Source organism: Notolabrus celidotus, chromosome 10 (genome assembly GCF_009762535.1).
Source record: "Notolabrus celidotus isolate fNotCel1 chromosome 10, fNotCel1.pri, whole genome shotgun sequence".
Lineage (NCBI taxonomy): Eukaryota > Metazoa > Chordata > Actinopteri > Labriformes > Labridae > Notolabrus > Notolabrus celidotus.
Window position 1 is genome coordinate 3,292,235 of NC_048281.1, and position 20,964 is coordinate 3,313,198.

The 20,964-nt window shown below is 43.1% G+C and overlaps 1 protein-coding gene across 1 annotated transcript in view; it reads left to right on the plus strand.

Annotated features, from left to right (window-relative positions):
- LOC117820264 (polycystic kidney disease protein 1-like 2) overlaps positions 1-20,333 on the plus strand; it is an 89,324-nt gene extending 68,991 nt beyond the window's left edge. Inside the window, exons 36-47 of the mRNA XM_034693987.1 lie at positions 3,145-3,388; positions 3,535-3,631; positions 3,716-3,847; positions 4,103-4,288; positions 4,837-5,167; positions 5,416-5,549; positions 7,101-7,228; positions 11,782-11,942; positions 13,568-13,778; positions 15,872-15,973; positions 16,152-16,283; positions 19,334-20,333. Of these exons, the coding sequence (XP_034549878.1) occupies positions 3,145-3,388; positions 3,535-3,631; positions 3,716-3,847; positions 4,103-4,288; positions 4,837-5,167; positions 5,416-5,549; positions 7,101-7,228; positions 11,782-11,942; positions 13,568-13,778; positions 15,872-15,973; positions 16,152-16,283; positions 19,334-19,543 (2,068 nt within the window). The 3' untranslated portion in view covers positions 19,544-20,333. The remainder of the gene's footprint in view (positions 1-3,144; positions 3,389-3,534; positions 3,632-3,715; positions 3,848-4,102; positions 4,289-4,836; positions 5,168-5,415; positions 5,550-7,100; positions 7,229-11,781; positions 11,943-13,567; positions 13,779-15,871; positions 15,974-16,151; positions 16,284-19,333) is intronic.
- The last annotated feature ends 631 nt before the right edge of the window (positions 20,334-20,964 follow it).

Below are 20,964 nucleotides of genomic sequence, written 5' to 3' on the forward strand. Positions count from 1 at the left end.
CCTATCTTTTATTGGCAGCTAATATCATGTTCTGTAAAAGAGGGCGTGCACACCTAGGTGGGCCAAAAATAAATAAAAAAAATAAGAGAAAGTGAAAGAAAGATTACATAAGGATATACAAAGGGACAGGGAGAGAGAAGGAGAGAGAGACCTAACACACTTAGATGGAGAGGGACCATCTCACCATGATGCCAAAAAAAAAAAATCCGTGGGGTGATTCTAATGATTAAGCAACCCTTAGTGTCCACAATCATTACTGAAGCTTGGGTCGCAGAGGGTTGCCGCCGTGCTGTGTTCTATTTGTGTAACAAGACCACCACTGGTGCAGATGAAACCACTTGGGTCAGACCAGCCGAGCGGTACGGCTCGGCACCCGGGCCGCGAGAGCAGTCAGACCGAAGGACCCAACCCGCCGCGGGAGACCCAGGCCAGGGGACAAGCCAAGGACCCAGACCGGAAGCAAGCAGGTACCGCCGGAGCACCCAGGGCGACCCCCAGGTCACCCAGTAGGAGGAAAGGGGGGCGAGATCCCGCACCCCCCCCAAGGGACACCCCCACAACACCGCCCCCACAGCCCCCCAAGACGGAGCCAAAGGAGCCACCAGGGCCGAGGGGGCCCGGCACCAGGAGCAGACAGCCAGGCAGACGGGCAGGACCAGGACCAGAGCCCACCAACCGGCTAGCATTTTTTTAGCTGCAGTCAACCCCGCTAATAGAATGTGGGTCCGTGCATGTTCTCCTGTTGAAAAGTGACGATCAAGTGAGGACTTACGTTTATGTTCCACCGCGATATTGCACGCCGTGCAAAACAGTTTACCCCAGCTTTCATGTAAAACATCCAGAAACTGGCATGCATGAGTTGGTAAATGTGCTTTTTTGTCTTCATCTTGTCAACCGCTAACAAGGAAGTGAAATTGATGATGAAACCAATGACGTGCAGGGGCAGAGGTTAAGGTGATTGGTCAAATATGTGTGAAAGTCGCGCGCGATTGTATAAAATTGCACAGCCGCACAGAAATCGCGCTGATTAGTTGAATTTGCGTTGATAGTTTGCGATATCGCAACGCCCTTGAGGGACTAAATAATGAAGCTTCTACCTTTGGCAATAATCGACCAAATGTTCATCTTCTACTTATTTGTCTCTTACCTTTTTTTTTTTCTAATTGCAGGGCATAAATATTAACCATTATCAGTAGCAGCATATTTACTTCGCATCTCCTCCTTATCTAACTCTATCCAATCTGAGGCTGGCTTTCTTGAGCACAGATGGACCTCTTTAATGTTAAAATGCAGTGCTGTAGCACATGGGGTGATGGAAGCACGTCGAAGCAGCCCCCCCCCCCCCCCCACATGAATCTAATGCGGTTTTCCTCCATGCACCACAGGTCCCTCCAGCTAAGCTCCTTTTCTACACTCTCTAGATTTAACCAATGTCCTTTTATTTTGTAATACTATTATTTTACCCTTGTCATTGCTATTATTACTGTTATTATATTTTTAACTATGTTAGTACATTGTTGTATTCCCCTGTCCCGTGTTGTAAGCCGCTGTAACAATAGCAATTTCCCCCAACGGGGGACAAATAAAGTATATCTTATCTTATCTTATCTTATCTTATCTTATCTTACTTAAAGCTAGGGGGTTGGTAGTCTCGGAGAACTAGCAAGAATTTGAATGTAGCATGTCCTCAGGACTCTGTCTAAACCCCCCGCTCCCCTTGGAGCTCCTCCAAAACAATGCCCCCCCGCTCACATGCCCGAGTGCCGCTGACTTGCGACCATATGATGGTGAATGATTCAAAACCGGTCCTCACAATAACATTATCATAGTGAAAGTTAAAAACACAAACAAACATGGCTGCTGTTGGTGACACAATATCAGGAGAAAAGTTATAACACATATATAATACTGTAACAGATCTACTGTTTGTTAAACGTGTTCAGTGTAGATGTTCTTAATTCCTACAGTGTTGACGGTCAGTGAAGGCATCAGGAGAGGTGTAGAGTGTGTGAGCGGGAGAGAGGAGAGACAAGAGGAGAAGTTCTTCATTCATTCAAACATTGATTGTTGTTTTGTTGGTTGGCGTGGTGACGGCTGACAGTGACCGGTTATTAAAGATCAACGTGTTCACGAATCGGCTCGTCATCACTACAGCGTCCGGACGGATGCTACAGTACATCTACATTTCTGTAGGACTTAGTAAATGTCATTCATTCTTTTGCTTGTCAGAGCCCCGTGGTGAGAGCTTTTTAGACTCTGATCCGGACTACAGTCCTGAGCAAAGCACCTCATCGGGTCAGAGGGGACAGGCCCGAGGTCGAGCGAGAGGGGCAGTAAATAGAGTCAGGGGAAGCAGAGGCAGGAGACGGGGGCTCAGAGTGCACGCCGATGAAATGAAAGCGCAGGAGGCGGGCAGAACGGCAGGACGGGATGTGATTGGTTTAAAATTTTGGGACCCAAAAACAGCGATTGGTTGGTGTTTTCCCAGGTTTACTCCGGCTGTAGATAGCAGCTTTTTTTTACCTCTTTTTTAAGAACACATTATGTATTGATTGACATCGGGACATAAAGATCATTTTAACCAGTATAACAAAAAGTATATCTGAATCTGATTACCAACCCCAGCTTTAATTTGAGTCACTGCCTTTGTACACCTAACAACTTCCTCTTGCCGACATGTCAGCTCCACTACCAGCTTCCTTCTTTCTTTAGCACCTGTTTATTTCCTCACTGACCTACCTGAACTAAGCCTTAAGACCTGCTGCCTTGCTTTCCCTATAATCTCCAAGTGCCCAAGAGCTGCCTCTGCTTCCTGCACTGCTTCTTATAGATTTCATGTCCTCCTTCTAGTTGGATTTGGATTCAACTGCTTCGCAAACTACAGTTTCTGCACCGACTATGATAACTGGTTGTCATTGATTACTTTCAAGATAGATTTGGTATCCTTGTCAACCCTAAACTTAACCATGACATGACATGTTTGTGCTTATCTCATGACAAAACAAATCAGTGATAATAGGTAATGTAAAGGAAATGTGTCAGGGCTGAATACTCAATTTGAATGGATATGACTCAAGTGAAATGCAATAACCGCCCCTTAGAATATAGCTGTAATCTGTAATCAATGAATACTATTCATTGCAGGTTGATCCCTGCAGACAGCACTGATGCCGATGATAAGCAGAAGAAGAAAAGCTCTTGCTGTCATGGAGGGCTGCCTTGGTGGTTTATTTTTATTGGATGGCTGCTTGTCATAGCAACCAGTGTTGTATCAGGATATTTCACGATGCTGTATGGCTTGAAGTTTGGGAAGGAACGCTCAGTGAGCTGGCTAGTGTCCATGATTATCTCCTTTTTTCAGAGTGTCCTCATCATTCAGCCACTGAAGGTAAGCAGAGGAAGATGGATTTCAACACATTCTTTTCTACAAAGCTTAGTTCAATTACTTTTTGAGTATTTACAAGGATGAAACTTCCTTCAGAGATCATTAATCATGAGTCAATGTAAAGTATGTATTCACGTCTTTTACGACAGGTGATATGTCTGGCAATCTTCTTCGCACTTGTCATAAAGAAAGTAGATGAAGAAGATTTTCAAAATCTTGCACTTGATGGAAATGACAAAAGTCAAGGTAGAAAATAAAACTTCAAAAAACCTCAACTCAGATACCAAGGTTTTAAAAAACCAATCAAATCACTCATTTTGTACTCGGTAGATTACCAAGACCTAGAGACAGTCAGACGAGAAGGCGGCCTTTACGTTCCTCCTCCTGCTGCAGACATTGAGAAGATGAAAAGAAACAAGATTATGGAACAGAAAGCCTTTGCCCTCATCAGGGAGATTTTGAGTGAGTACAAAAGCAGATTTATCTTCTTTTTTTTGCTGTGGTTGATCTGGTAAGCATTATTATCTTTTCCCTGAAATAGCCACAGTTGAAAGAAATGTCTTCCCAGGAGTGTGTTCATTGGAACATTTCTGCTCATGATATTTCTTCCCTTGGAACAGCCAGACTTTGAACCCCTTGTCACATGTCAAATTCCTTCTTGGCTTTAATTCAAATCCCCCCTGATCAAACGGTGACCAGTGTGTCTATCTGTTTCAGTCTACATGGGATACATGTGGATGCTACTGCTGGTGGCGTACGGACAGAAGGATCCCAATGCCTTCTTCCTGAACCGGCACATCAGGCACAGCTTCAGTAGAGGAATCACAAACAGTATGAGCCTCGGCAAAGTCTTCACATGGGCCAACACATCTCTGCTAGGAAACCTTTTTGGAGTTTATCCAGGTAAATATGTGTAGACCATGAGGAGAAATAAAGAGTTGGTCAGTCCATGGGGTTCGAATCATTGGAAAGAAGTGCTATTGCTTTCCTAATGTTTGCCTGAACATAGTAAACATTGCACATGCATGATAAAGAAATTCACTCACTAAAGCAGGGGTGTCAAATATACAGCCCGTGGGCCAAAACAAGCCCACCAGAGGTTCCAATCCAGCCCACGGGATGACTTTGCAAAGTGAAAAAATGACTGAGAAGTCATTATTATATATTATTCTAAAAATGTTTTCAGTTAAAAGTGGTGTGGGGTTTAGTTACACTTTAATAACCAGAAACAAGTTACAATCTGACCCTTTGTTTATGAGTGTGTTCACACATGGCTTAAAATCCCAAATATTTAATTATGACTGAGAAATATTCCAAAAGGATTAGATTAGTGGAGTGAATACAATTTAAAAAAAAATCTCTAGTTTGGATTTTACTTTCTTGCAAAGTTTATTAACCACAAGCCTGACATGATAACAAAAACAGACAACTCTTTAAATGCTGTCTTCCAGGGTTTATCACAGATGGAAACTCCAAACTAGTGGGGAACGCCCGTCTCCGTCAATTGAGAGTCCAGAGGAACTCCTGTCAGATTGCTGACGCCATGCTGGGGATTGTACCAAACTGCAATGCCCCATATTCATGGGAGGCAGAAGATATGGGCTCCTATGACCCGGGCTGGAACCACTCAGTGGGGGATAATAGCTCTATCAGCATCTCCAGCCCATGGAAATATCAAACACAGTCTCAGCTCAGGGCTTATCCTTTCTGGGGGAAATTAGAGCTCTACAGGGGAGGTGGCTTTGTGGTGGAGCTTGGCCCGGATTTACAAAATGCCAGCAGGTACGTACATAAGAGAAGTGGAAAGCATCAATGCAAGAACCTCTGACATCCTTGTCTTTTGTATGAATAGACAGCAAGTTAGAATTAATTTTAATGCTTTCACCAGTTTAATGTATTGACACTGACAACATAAAGATGTAACATGAATATGTTTTTTTTTAGGACAGTCAAATGATTGAATTTGATCACTGCATTTCTGTGATATATCAAAGGTAAGACATTAAAATATCATTGTGTTTTATCTACAGCACCCTTGAGTATCTGTTCAGAAACAAATGGCTGGACATGTACACAAGAGCCATCTTTGTGGAGTTCAGCGTCTATAATGCTAATGTGAACCTCTTTTGTATTGTCACACTCTTATTGGAAACCACAGCCATAGGTAAGAGTTAATCTCTGAGGATAATCTTTATTCATTTAAAGCTTTGACCCAGATGTAGATGTCAATGCAGCTTCTTTTAAAGGTGACATATCATGCAAAATGGACTTTTTAATGGTTCTCTACCTGAAATATGTGTCCCTGGCATGTCTACAAACCCCCCGAGAATAAAAAAAATCCATTCTGCCCCTGTTCTGATTTCTCCACCTTTCTGTAAATGTGTGTGAAACGAGCCGTTTCAGACTTCCGTGTTTTTATTACGTAACAACAATATCCGGTCTGTCACGGAGTCAGAGCTCGGAGCTTGTTCAGCCCATAGACTGTATAAAATAATACTGAATCCCCCCTCTGTTTTTCATTACCTGCACAAATGTGTGCTAACAAGGAGCTTAGGAGGGAGGCATGCTAGTTGTAGGCTGTCTTAATAAACACAAAGGTCGGTTTTACTCCCCACGTCTGCAGATTTGAAGATCGAGTGGATGATTTTTATTTATCATGGATAAGTGCTAGCGCTAGTTAGCATAGCTACATGTCGTAGCTGTGTACCAAGACTCACGTTGACATACTGACAAATAAAACAACAAGAAACACAGAATCTGTGACCAATCCTTCAGAAAGGTCCTGCTGCCTTTCTGGTAGAGGTCAGTTTTGCTCCCCAGGCCTGCAGATTTGAAGATCTAGTGGATGATTTTTATTTATCATGGATAAGTGCTAGCACTAGTTAGCATAGCCACATAGCTACATGTTTGTAGCTGTGTACCAAGACACACGTCTACATACTGATAAATAAAACAACAAGAAACACTAAATCTGTGACCAATCCTTCAGAAAGGTCCTGCTACAGGCGCCTCTCCGTCAGGATCAGATTCTGGATCAGATTCAGAGGGTTGAAGTAACGCGGGTCTGTGAGCAGCCGTGTATATTCAGCCAACATGTAAACATTAGATCAACGTGCTGGACAGCCGAGGCACATCCACTTCCTGAGGGGGCGTGGTCAGAGGGAAAACAGACTGTTCTGAGGAGGACTGAAGAAGAGGGCTTTTCAGGCAGACCAAAATCTGATTTCAAAGTGTTTTTTGTTTTTTTTAAGTTATATTTTTTGGGCTTTTTGCCTTTATTTGATAGGATAGTGAAGAGAGACAGGAAATGTGGGGAGCAGAGAGCGGGGGAAGACATGCAGGAAATGGTCGACCAGCCGGGAATCGAACCGGCAACCCCTGCGACGAGGACTATAGCCTCTATATGTGGGGCGCTTAGACCGCTAGGCCACCAGCACCCCCAAAGTGTTTTTTTGAGCATAAACTTTAAAGACATGTTTTGGGGACCTCTTAGACCAATATATATTGATGAAAAAAGCGTGATATGTCACCTTTAAGAGGTTTGCTTTTTTATTATTATTGTGTTCAATGATGTTAACCATACACAGAGAAGTACATGCAATATATACAAGTTTTAGGCTTTTTTCTACCTTCGCAACAACAACAAACATAATGACTGAGACCATGTAAGCCTGCAATTTTTACAATAACAGATTACCTCTTTGTTCTTTTATAGGAGCGTTTCAGTTCTACAGCGAGCTGCAGAGTGTTCGTCTTTACCAATCAACTGGTGCTCTGCACATCTTTGTAATGGCTGCTGAGATTATATACATGCTTTTCATCCTCCATTATATGTATATACAGGTAATAGGCAGTTTCTTATTTACACAGCACCTACAAGATTTAAACTTAACTGATACAAGGCAAGCAGGATTCATTAGACTGTGACATAAACCCTCTCACACATGCTTTTTAGCTTCTCGTTATAATTTCCAGAGTATTCCGCCTTTCTTCCCTGGTCCAAGTACTGAGAATCCATCTGTCAGCTGTATCAGCTCATTAAACTCAGCAAAAGAACTGTTTGTACATTCAGAAACAAACCCATCCAATTACTGAAGTTGATCAGTGGCCAATTTTTATAACCTTTTAGCTAGTTCAGGCTCACATTTCTTGTGTAGATTCCAGCAAAGTATCTGGTGTTGTAGTTTAGCTGCAGAGAGCCGGTTCATCTGAAGGCTGATTTATACTTCTGCGTTGAATCAACGGCGTACCCTACGCCGGGGGTCCGCGTAGCTCCCGTACCTACGCCGAGGCCTACGCAGGAAGCTGACGTGCACCTCCTCCAAAATGTAACTCCCCGTAGAGCCGACGCGGACCGCAAGCTCTGTGATTGGTCCGCTCGGCGGCTTTGTCTTTCCCGCATTTACAACACTTCCGGGATCCCGGACATCGGCCGCACATCGGCCGTGTATTTCACCTCCTCCTCTCTATTCTTCATGTAATCATGTCTGTATGATAAACAGCAACATGTATCAGCTGTAGATTAACAGAACACGCTCTGAATCTCTGTGGAAAAGTAAACAGAGATCATAGCAGGACCGGAAGCAGGCGGCCGGCTTTCAGAGAGACCACACTGCCCTCAGGCGTTTCGGCGGAGAATTGCTGCGCGACACGGACACACCGACGCACAAGTATGTGGGGCTCATGTCCGCGTCAGCCCCTGCGGCGTAGGGGAGACGCAGAAGTATAAATCAGCTTTAACTGTAGTGAGGTGCAGTTTCACTTTAGCTAGCATGTCACAGAGCTTGCTGCGATTATATGCAATTGACTGGATGCAGAAATAGGTACATCATAATGCAGAATTGTGAAGGGTAAAAGATCATGCTTTGTCTGGTCTGTTTGGGACCTGACAAGCAGGCAACCAACTTTCAGAATCACTGTTTTCAATTAAGCACAGATTAAACATTTCTGATCAAAAGTTAAGGCAACAGAAAAAGCTCCAGAAGTTACCTGACAGGACGTCACATTGCAGGTTTAAGGTTTAGGTAAACTTCGATTTGTTCCATAAATCAGCCCATAGTCATTCAAATCACTGCCCCTCTTATCTTTTCTCACAATTATTTTTGCACAACACTTTGACACATCTCAATTATGTCTTTATTACTTTCTTCATGGCCCTAATAGGTCATGTCCATGGATGAGCTCCATTAACTATCATTTTTGATGCAGCAGGGTTTTTCCTTTATTGCAGTCTAAAGATACTTTTGTTGCTTTAAAGGGATTCAAAAATAGTCATGTTTTTCTGTCCTATTGAGTTTATTTAATGCATGAACTGAGATGACTTATCCTTAAATAATTCAGTCTTTTAAATTATGGAGTGATGTTCATGAAATAAGGAGTTTATCTTGAGGTTATGGATATGAAAAAGGACTGAGATCAAAGTCACATGAGGTCTCTGTACTGCATGTGAAATCAGATCATATACCGTAAATGCATGTTGCATTAAATGATAGCAATCTTCGATCAGCCATTTGTCTCAGTGTAAACTGACTTATGCACTTATAAATGAAGATATATCTCTAAATGAATGTTGTGTAAAACATTTAATCTTTAAACTTGTCCTTTAAATATTTAAAAGTTCTGATAATAAATGTGTTATTAAACTTATAGTTTGTATATGTCACAGTGGGTAAAGAACAAAGGCAGAAGCTCCATGTACAGACTGTTCAAAGATTTATTGAACAAAAAACCAAAGGGAGAAAACAAGGAGGCTTACTCAAAATGTCCAACAGAAGATCTTAAAAACACAAAAAGAATCACTAGGAGCACCATGAGGAACGACATGGAAAGAGGGGAGGAAACAGACACTAAATACAAACTGGGTAATCGGACACAAGTGTGACTGAAGACACAAGTGAAACAGATCAGGGCAGGAATCACAGAAAAGGGAAAACACACCAAAACAGGAAGTAAAACTAAGCCTGACACAGTGGGGTAAGGACTTTAAAAAAACAGGAAACAGCAAGGGAATGGGTACTGACTCATAAAATTACATAAGAAAATAAAACTGAATGAAATTAGGGAACTAGTATAAGAATAGATCATGAGAGGAAGTTAGATAAGATGTGAAACAAAAGGTAACTACGTAAGGGATAAAGTATGGCTGACAGGTCTTGTCTCACCCTGTCGGGATTCTCCCATAACAACCTGCTAACCATACATTATCCAGCTTATTACCAGGCTACGAACTCAAAATGCAAACACGTTGTTAAAAAACATTGATTTTAATGAATGCAATAATGTTTTATTGATTTAAAGGGAGGGTACACAGTTTTTAAAAATAGTCCCAGTGATTCCTGGTCAGTGATCGGTCCATGGTGATGGATTCTTCTCTGCCTGTTGCGGTGGATTGAACATGAAACTGTCCTCATTCAGCTCTCCTTCTTCTCTGAGCTCTGCGGTTCACACCACCGCTCATGGTTTAAGTTTCTTTGGAAAGATCGCTAACCTAAAGTTTCTCTCACCTGCTCCGCTCCTTCATCATATTGATGGACAGGATCCAATATGAAAATGTCCATAGCCTGCTGATTTAGCATGCTAAAGAGGCAACCTCTGGTCTCAAAGTATGACGAAGTGTTATAAACTGCAGGGGGTTTTTTTTGTTTTTTTGTTTGTTTTTTTTCTTTTCTCTTGTCTGCATATATATTTCTGGTTTGTGTCATGTCTGTCACAAACTGTCAAATATTAATGCAATTTATTCTTGCAGCAAAAGAAAAGAAAGAAAACCTTTTTCTTCTGTGCTTGTGACTGTGTGCATGCAACCATCACCATCCCTCTAAGAACTCTGGCCTATCTTTTATTGGCAGCTAATATCATGTTCTGTAAAAGAGGGCGTGAACACCTAGGTGGGCCAAAAAATAAAAAATAAAAAAATAAGAGAAAGTGAAAGAAAGATTACATAAGGATATACAAAGGGACAGGGAGAGAAAAGGAGAGAGAGACCTAACACACTTAGATGGAGAGGGACCATCTCACCATGATGCCAAAAAAAAAAATCTGTGGGGTGATTCTAATGATTAAGCAACCCTTAGTGTCCACAATCATTACTGAAGCTTGGGTCGCAGAGGGTTGCCGCCGTGCTGTGTTCTATTTGTGTAACGAGACCACCAGTGGTGCAGATGAAACCACTTGGGTCAGACCACCCGGCACCCGGGCCGCGAGAGCAGTCAGACCGAAGGACCCAACCCGCCGCGGGAGACCCAGGCCAGGGGACAAGCCAAGGACCCAGACCGGAAGCAAACAGGTACCGCGGAGCACCCAGGGCGACCCCAGGGTCACCCAGTAGGAGGAAAGGGGGGCGAGGGGGGAGAGATCCCGCAGCCCCCCCAAGGGACACCCCCACAACACCGCCCCCACAGCCCCCCAAGACGGAGCCAAAGGAGCCACCAGGGCCGAGGGGGCCCGGCACCAGGAGCAGACAGCCAGGCAGACGGGCAGGACCAGGACCAGAGCCCACCAACCGGCGCGCCGGAGCGGGGGGAGGGCGGAGGCGGCAGGGCCAATCCACCCACGCCCCGCGACTGATGGACCAGGCCGCGGGGGCATGGAGGGACACCCCAATGGCTGCCGTAGTAACACCCCCCCACCCCCCAAAGAGGACCGCGAGGGAACCCCGGGAAACCCGGCCCCGAGGGCAGCCGCGGCCCAGGCCCCCACAGGGGAGGGGGCAGCAGGGGGACGGAGGGTGACAGGGACACCAGCCACCCACCCAGCCCCGATGGACCCCCAACGAGTAGGGCCGAGCCAAACACTAAGGCCCCGCCAAACCTTGATGAACCTGCAGTTCATCGAGAATCCTCTTGAGGCTGGCTACAGAAACACTGGAAACCACATATAAACCAATTCAATGTAGACAATCTTTACAGCATAAACAAACATGTTTACAGTCTGGTTCAAAAATCAATAAAAAAGCCAGGTAAAAATACAAAATGAAACAGGAAAAGAGGACTAAATTACAAACAAGGAAAATTCAAAACTAAACAAAAACAACTCATGACAGTATGAAGTTAAAAGGCTTTCACTTACATGAAAAAGTGCGATTGAGATTAAAAGGGGGGAACATTCCTCCCTCAGGCAATCAGACATGCAGTCAGTACCTTATTGTATTTTATTACTTGAGGCACATTTTTACAGAGAAGCTTTTCTTCTGTGATTTATCTCATTTTAACTTTTATCAACCATTATTATTATTGTTTTGAAGCTAGTCGTTTTGAAACAAACATTTCACTTCATTCATGATATAATTTCTTTCTTATTTATTTGAGTTTTCTTATGAAAGTAATATCACAAAGCCACAGTCATACACACAAGTTGCAACATGACTCATGAAAATAACCTCTCATTTCCTTTCTTGGCAGGGCAAACTAATGAAGCAGCAGAGATGGGTTTACTTCAGGAGCAAGTGGAACTTCTTTGAGCTGACTATCATCATACTAAGCTGGAGCGCCTTGGCTATTTATATCAAGAGGACTCTGCTTGGAAACCGTGACATGAAATATTACCAAGACCACAAAGACCAGTGAGACTAACACATTCTGACCTACACTTAGGGCTTCAAAAAACGGCTTGGCCCTACAAAATCTTTCTATCAGCACACACTGTACGGGGGTGAATTTTTTTCTAACACAAGGGTTCAGAAGATATTAAGATTTCAAGTTTTTGCCCAAAAAAGGACATGACTGACTTGACTCCTGGATGAGAACACATAGCTGTTGGCTAAGAGGCTCAAACTCCTCCCCTTATGTCACACTCTGCCTGGTTGAGTTCCATATTTCCAATATGGCCACCGCCGTCGATGGGCTTCAAAACAGCACTCAGGAACAGATGGATGACGTCAGGGATACTACGTCCATATTTTATACAGTCTATGTTCCAGACTGAATAATCTCAGATTATTTTCAGTTAATACACGCTTAAGGTCTCCATGTGATTAATTGAAATGTATCCTTGAAGGATATTCAGATACTCCTTTATTCGTCCCACAACGGGGAAATTCACGGAGTTACAGCAGCAAACAAAAAGGTGTACAGTACAAGAATTTAACAAGAATATATATAGAAATAAAATGTTCATCAAAGACGACAGCTTGGCCATAATTCTCCTGTCAGCCACCACCTCCACAGGGTCCAGGACTGAGCTGGCCTTCTTCACCCGTTAGCTCAGTCTTGCTCTCCTGTATCCTGTCCGCCCACAGCAGGTGAAATCCTTCCAATGTGGCGTTCGTGTCCGGTGTTAGCTCTGTTAGCATGATGCTAGTCTGCCAGTATTCCCTCTGGTGCTGGGTTAGCTCTTATCGTAGATAGATCTTACAGTCCCCATAACGGTGGGTGGAAGGACAGGTCGATGTCTTTTCTTAGCTTGCACCTCAGTACCAGCACGTCATCCTTGCCTCCTTCTCCTCAGCTCGCAGGGAACATCGAGCCTAGCATCGTTTAGCATCGACATGCTACGGGATGCTAACAGCTGATCTCGTATGTAAACAATGTTACCATGGATACACGCAGGATCTCAGGACACAGACAGGAACAGAAATAGCACCAAAAACACCACTGCAAACGTAGCCAGTTTGGTGTCCATGGCCAATAAATGAGTCATTAAAAGTCATGACAGGCTCCAAATACAAAGAGAACTAAACAGATATGAAAAAAAGAACAACGAAGAGAGAGCTGCTGCAACAAGCAGCCACTCGAGTGGCGCTTAGCAACGGAAAAAGACTTCTGACCCCTCCCTTGATTTTTGGGGGGAAATTGGGCTTAGAACTAAAATGTAATCACCCTAAAATCAGTAACACTGACTTCACCCCTGAGGATGATTGGTGGTCCCTCGACTGAACATCTGACACTATATTTGTGTTACACAATGAACGTTAAAAATAATCGTTCTCCCCAACAAACCCAGCTGGACTTTTGTAGTTGGTGCAAATTAAAAAATATGAAAATGCTAATGTGACAATGGGTAGAGCTATTAGCATTTGGTTGTAAACACTTTAGCATGCTAATGTGGCTTTCAGCTTAAAGCACCCTCTGAGCACACATTTAACATTTTTGTTAATGCTGAACTCGTCTCGTGCAGTTATTATTAATATTTCAGTGTGTTCTGTGATAGAACCCTTAGTGATTACTCACAGGTTTTCTATGGCTGTAGATTTGCCAGCTTCTATGAGACGGCTGCATCAGACTCGGTGCTCCAGTATCTGATCGCCTTCCTGGTTCTGCTCTCCACCATCAAACTGTGGCACCTGCTCAGGCTGAACCCAAAGATGAACCTGATCTCTGCCACACTAGAGCGAGCCTGGGGGGACATTTCTGGTTTCCTTCTGATCCTTGGGATAATGTTCTTGGCATATTCCATTGCAGTGAGTATCTTGGCCATTAACCATGAGCCTCTTTTTTTTTTGTTTTTTTGGAGAAACCAGGGTTATCAAAGTTATTTTACATGAGTCTATACTTGAGTTACTGCTACTTTGAAGACTTTAAAGGTGACATATCATGCAAAATTGACTTTTTAATGGTTCTTTACCTGAAATATGTGTCCCTGGCATGTCTACAAACCCCCCGAGAATGAAAAAAATCCATTCTGCCCCTGTTCTGATTTCTCCACCTCTCTGTAAATGTGTGTGAAACGAGCCGTTTCAGACTTCAGTGTTTTTGTTACGTAACAACAATATCCGGTCTGTCACGGAGTCAGAGCTCGGAGCTTGTTCAGCCCATAGACTGTATAAAATAATACTGAATCCCTCCTCCGTTTTTCATTACCTGCACAAATGTGTGCTAACAAGGAGCTTAGGAGGGAGGCATGCTAGTTGTAGGCTGTCTTAATAAACACAAAGGTCGGTTTTACTCCCCACGTCTGCAGATTTGAAGATCTAGTGGATGATTTTTATTTGTCATGGATAAGTGCTAGCGCTAGTTAGCATAGCTACATAGCTACATGTCGTAGCTGTAGCTGTGTACCAAGACACGCGTCGACATACTGACAAATAAAACAACAAGAAACACAGAATCTGTGACCAATCCTTCAGAAAGGTCCCGCTGCCTTTCTGGCAGAGGTCGGTTTTACTCCCCACGTCTGCAGATTTGAAGATCTAGTGGATGATTTTTATTTATCATGGATAAGTGCTAGCGCTGATTGGCATAGCCACATAGTTACATGTTCATAGCTGTAGCTGTAGCTGTGTACAAAGACACACGTCGACATACTGACAAATAAAACAACAAGAAACACAAAATTTGTGACCAATCCTTCAGAAAAGGTCCCGCTGCCTTTCTGGCAGAGGTCGGTTTTACTCCCCACGTCTGCAGATTTGAAGATCTAGTGGATGATTTTTATTTATCATGGATAAGTGCTAGCGCTAGTTGGCATAGCCACATAGCTACATGTTCGTAGCTGTGTACCAAGACACACGTCGACATACTGATAAATAAAACAACAAGAAACACTAAATCTGTGACCAATGGTTCAGAAAGGTCCTGCTACAGGCGCCTCTCCGTCAGGATCAGATTCAGAGGGTTGAAGTAACGTGATCTCTGAGCAGCCGTGTATATTCAGCCAACATGTAAACATTAGATCAACGTGCTGGAGAGCCGAGGCACATCCACTTCCTGAGGGGGCGTGGTCAGATGGAAAACAGAGTGTTCTGATGAGGAATGAAGAGGAGGACTTTTCAGGCATGCCAAAATCTGATTTCAAAGTGTTTTTTTGAGCATAAACTTTAAAGACATGTTTTGGGGACCTCTTAGACCAATATATATTGATGACAAAAGCGTGATATGTCCCCTTTAAAAATGCAATGTATTTTCCTTCTAAATAAATGGTTCATTAATGCAATTTATTTTATATGGTTAGCCAATTAAGTTGCTCTTTATGATTTAAATTGGGGTTCCAATTAGAGGAGGTTAGCAATGTTTAAATTGTTCTTATTTTTTGAATTTTTTGTTGCTTTTATCTGTATAATAAAAAGAAACTGCTCAGTTATGACTCTAATTAAGAATGGAAGTAATTAAAAATATGTTTTCCCTTTATATTGACTTGACTTTATATGAGAATAAAGGCCAGAAAATTAACCTTTCATATTCTCAAAGTCAGAGATGTTCAAAATACAGTGTGGAATGAGGGCCATTAAAGGTCAACATAACTCTGAAAAAAATATACACTTCTGTTACTTAATATGCACCGACATCTAATTTAATGCAAATCATTGTACAGTTGACACCAGAGTGTTCGCAACTTGACACATGACTACAGAATGTAAAAATCTCCTCCTGTTAGTATAATTAGGTTATTGTTATTGTGGAGCAACAGGAAGCTGTCTTTTATGAATTCATGAATTTCAATGTCCTTATTTTCTGTGCATTCTCTCCATGAAAGAAATGTCCATGTATCAATTAAGTGTTGAATACGAAATATGTCTGACATCACCTAATTAACTATTTCAACAACTCTTTCCAGAGCAACCTGATTTATGGCTCGAAGCTGTCTCATTATAGAACTTTGACGGATGCTCTCCTGACCATCATCCGTTTGCAAATTGGTATCTTCAACTATGATGAGGTTTGTGACATCCCTCCACTCACACACTGTCTATGTAAGATACAAGAATAAGACGTTATTGACATTCTGCAGGTGTTCTCATGTCACTATAAAAAAAAGCCTTTTCTCTTCCCCCTCAGATGTGGTTTTTGTTGTGAGCTCAGACTGATATGTGTGTCTCACTGATACACTTTTTCAGGTGTTGAACAGCAGCCCCTGGCTTGGTGGGTTTATCTTCGGTTCCTGTATCATCTTCATGTCTTATGTGGTGGTCAATCTTCTCATCTCAGTGATCCTCGTGGCATTTAACGAGGAGCAAATATATCATAAGGTACTGTTCTGTTCCACAAAATCAGCACTGTACTCTACAGTAGACTACTCAAGAATTTTACACAAGGCTGTTTAAACTACAATGTTATCATATTTCTAAGATTTTCGAGCACAAGAAACAGTTAACTGGTGAAGCTATTCTAGATATTTGATTCAGGACAACTCAATTTATTTGTCCTTTGTTTTTAGGATTTGCCTTTAAAATGAAATGCATCACAAGTTAATTGTACGAGTTGGAGGAGAAAGCTTTATAACAGTGATGTTGCGGTTTGTACAGAGTTGTTAAACAGGACCCAAAGTGTAAGACCACAGAATGAGCAGAGGTTGTGAAAAGGGGAATTTATCGCAAGCCGGCTGATGAACTGTGTAGACCAAGGCGGGGTTGTTGTGGTGTTAATTGCACTGGTTGGACAGTTTGAAGAGAGGCAGTTGAGAGAATTAAAATTCAGGATGTCAGAGGTTGCGCAGCGAGTGGTGAGGCAGGGGGGCTCTGTGGAAGGAGGCACTGGAGCTGAAGAGATGCAGGATGATCCACAGAAAACACATGGGGAAGAAAAACACAGAAAATGAGCCAACTACACCGCCTGTAGAGCAGAAAAAATCTGGCAGCATGTGGAGAGAAGACCAGCAGCCTGTTGCACCAGCTGTGCATAAGTTGTGTCCTAAGTTAGGGTGTGAAGTCCTCACTGAACCACACGTTGAAACTAGTTAGTTTGTAACTTAAGTTGTGTCATTGTTTGGTTTCACCACAGAGACGTAAGGTTCATTTGAACTAGTAGACCATAACATCCAAACTAACCACAACATTGTCGCAGATATGACGTTTACACTTCCAGCAGCCAATCAGAGGAAAGCACCTGTTTTGATGCAGGGTTTGTTATATGTTATCCTTCGTGCCTAATCGTCTCAGTGTGAGGACGCTGCATCCAGCTGATCGTCACTTCTTCTTCTTCTTCTTCTTCTTCTTCTTCTTCATCTTCATCTTCATCTTCATCTTCATCTTCTTCTTTTTTTGGGAACATTTCTCAGTCTGCATCAGACCAGTCTGCCTTGCGTACTGTTTCCCATAATGCACAGCGCTCGTTACACTTTCCCTTTTCTCTTCTTTTTTGACAGGGGAACTCAATTTTTATGTGCTGTGAATATTATTAAACTACAAATAAACCACTTCTTAACTTTTTAAATCATAAGTAATGCTAAAGAAGCAGTTTATCTTTCAGCCTGGCCGTTGTTTGCTTCCGCTTTCTGCAACTGAATTCCAGTGACGTCTGGCTCAGCATGCTGCAGAACAGATCCAACAGAACAGTCAGACTACAGTCTAAATTCAAACACAGTATGTAGTAGGCAGTACTGACTACTAAATTTATAGGTAGTATGTAGCAGGCCGTTTCAAAAACAGCCAGAGTTATATTATCAACAAAGACCCAACATCATGACAGGATAAGATCCAGTCCCGTCTGACAGACAGTACTCAGTCTGATCTCATCCTAGTCCACCATGAGTAGAGCACTTTGCAGCATTTAGCAGTGGCAAAGACAAACTTCCTTTAACAGGCAGAAACCTCAAGCAGGACCAGACTCATGTTAGACACACACATCTACCTCAACCGAGTTGAGGTTGGAAAGAGGGGTAGAGGGAGATGAAGAGAGAGAGAAAAAAACTGTCCCCTTAGTCAGCTGGTGAGGAAGCTAATCAGCCAGACTCCAGTCAGCACTGATCCAAAACACAACCAAATGAAACTCATCATGAAGCACTCCAAAGATCTGTATTTAGAACACTGGAGAAACCAAACAAAGACCCAAAGTAGGGTGAATTTTTATTTGACCCTAAACCGTGATTATACATGATCTGAATATCTGTACAGTGTCAGAGATACAAAACAAAGACGTATCCTGACCAAATACATGCTGAGTGACCACCAGCTGGCTGTAGAGACAGGGAGATACAGGCAGACATGGCTACCCAGAGAGGAGCGTCTATGTGCTCACTGCTCTACAGGGGACATAGAGACAGAGATGCACTTCCTCCTCCACTGCAGCAAGTTCTCCTTACTAAGAGATTCCCACTACAGGGAAATTACTACAATAGTACCAAACTTCCCAACATTAACCCCAGAAGGGAAACTGTCAGTTCTCCTGGGGGAAGGGTCAGCAGCTCCTCTGGCTGCTAAATATGTGTCTGCCTGTCACAGCCTGAGGGACGCACCATCCCATAATATCTGATTTTGGGTGAAGGTTTTATGAGCATAAAATCAAGTGAGGACATAGAGATATGCTGTATGGGTGACACCATCATTCATTAATGCATATAATAATCTGGAATGTATGTGTATAAATCGTATGTGCTTTGGCAACATGTCTTTGTTCATGTCAATAAAGCAAATTGAATTGAATTGAAAAATTGAGAGAGAGATAATAGTGGTTTTAAACATTGAGTCATACTAATTGTTGCAGTTAGCTACTGTAGGTGTATAGATTTTTGCATTTCAGATTTCAAGCTTTAATAAACTGTCATTACTGATCTCACCGCAGTAAGTCTGGTGGAAATAATAGCCAGGATCACACCACAGCAATCTCTCACACACCAGACTGTTCTCAATGTTCTGATTGATTAATTTTCTCTTTTCCAATTTCATTTTGTGTCAACATTATCTAGAAACATGTTGTGCAGTCAAGGAAATTGAATCAGTTTCAATAATTCAATAGTTTCATTATTGATTTTATTATATATCGCCAAAGGGCCATCAGTGTGGAACATGATTTCACAATCTGTCCTTATTCCAAGAGTTAAATAGAACAATGCTCATGATAAAAAAAGCCATGATTCACCTGCTAAATGTCACCGCAGCAGAGGGAACACATTGTTTCGCTCTTATCCCTGTGGGCTGTCTTGTTCTGTGTAAGAACTGAATTGCTCTCACCTTTTTAGATGTTTGTGTGTCAGTGTCTAAATTTAGATACAAACTGAGGTCATGGATAAAAAAGCTCTTACACCTGGAGCTGTCTGTAGACACTTGGAAACTTATTCTGCTATTTTTTCCTTTCCTTTCAGCCCTCAGACGAAGAGGAGATTGTCGACCTGATGCTAAAGAAAATCTGCAGCCTCTTTGGGATCAGGTCTGAAGATACAGCAGACACAACGGGACCTGATGGAAACACAGACATGGACTTGACCCTGAACAACAGCCGTAACATCCAGAATAATCCCTCAGTTGATGTCAACTGTATTCAAACATCAGACCACTCTGTGAACCGACTATAGGTTCATAGTTTAATCTAGAGTACCTCTGTTAGAGTGAGATTTTGTTTGAATCAATATTCACATGTAGTACATTCAGGTTTGTTATTCTTAACTTGTTACATCGGGGGAGGTCAGAGCATGTTGTGCAGCTTTGTGGATGACTATCGCCTATTGATGAAGCACTGAGAAGAAGACTGAGACAAGCTCCAACTTTGAACAGACATCTGTTCAGGAAGCACCCAGAGAAGTTGGTGAGATATTTAAACTACAACCTCATTTCCAAAAAAGTTGGGACACTTTAGGATGTCAGTAAAAACAGATTTACATGGTTTACAAATGAATTCAATAATTTAATTGAAAATTGTGCTAAGACATATCGTATTTCTGAAATAAAAAAAATGATATCATTTCAGAAATATATGCACCGTGCAGACTTGGCCCAATGGTTAAGTTGCTTGCCCATGTAGCGGGTGGCTTGGCCTCTTCCCCGAATGTTATTTCCCCACTCTCTCCCAGTTTCCTACACTATCCACTGTCCTCTCCTCTATAAATAAAGGTGTAAAAGCCCCAAAAATATCACTTTGAAAAATATATGCACACTGAACGGTTGAAGATTTATGCTAAAAAACACCTTTTAACTCTCAACTTATTACATTCATTTGCAAGAGGTTAGTAACGTGACTGAGTATGAAAAGGCAATTCCGGGTTTCCCGATGGTCCCTCGCAGTCCTCTTAGGGGGTTGGGGTGGCGTGCAGCTGTGGGGGTGTTACTATGGCAGCCATTGAGGTCGCCCTCCATGCCACCACGGTCTGGTCCCTCGGGCGCGGGTGGGGGGTGTGGCTGGGGGAGTGGTCGGACCGGCTGGGGGGGCGGGGGGGGATTGGCCCTGCCCCTCCCCCCCTCTCCCCACTCCAGCGTGCTGGTTGGCGGGCTGTGGTCCAGGTCCTGCCTGGCTGTCTGCTCATGGTACTGGGCTCCTTCGGCCCTGGTGGCTCCTTTGGCTCTGTCTTTGGGGGCTGTAGGGGCGGTGTTGTGGGGGTGTTCCTTGGGGGACCTGCGGGATCTCTCCCCCCTTGCCCCCCTTTCCTCCTGCTGGGTGACCTGGGGGTCGCCCTGGCTATCCCGGCGGTACCTGTTTGCTTCGGGTCTGGGTCCTTGGCTTGTCCCCTGGCCTGGGTCTCCCGCGCGTTGGGTCCTTCGGTCTGACTGCTCTCGCGGCCAGGGGGCCGGGGTGAACCGCTCGGCTGCTCTGACCCAAGAGGTATCATCTGCACCAGTGGTGGTCTTGTTACACAAATAGAACACAGCACGGCGGCAACCCTCTGCGACCCAAGCTTCAGTAATGATTGTGGACACTAAGGGTTGCTTAATCATTAGTATCACCGCACAGAGTTTTTGGTGTCATGGTGAGATGGTCCCTCTCCATCTAAGTGTCTTAGGT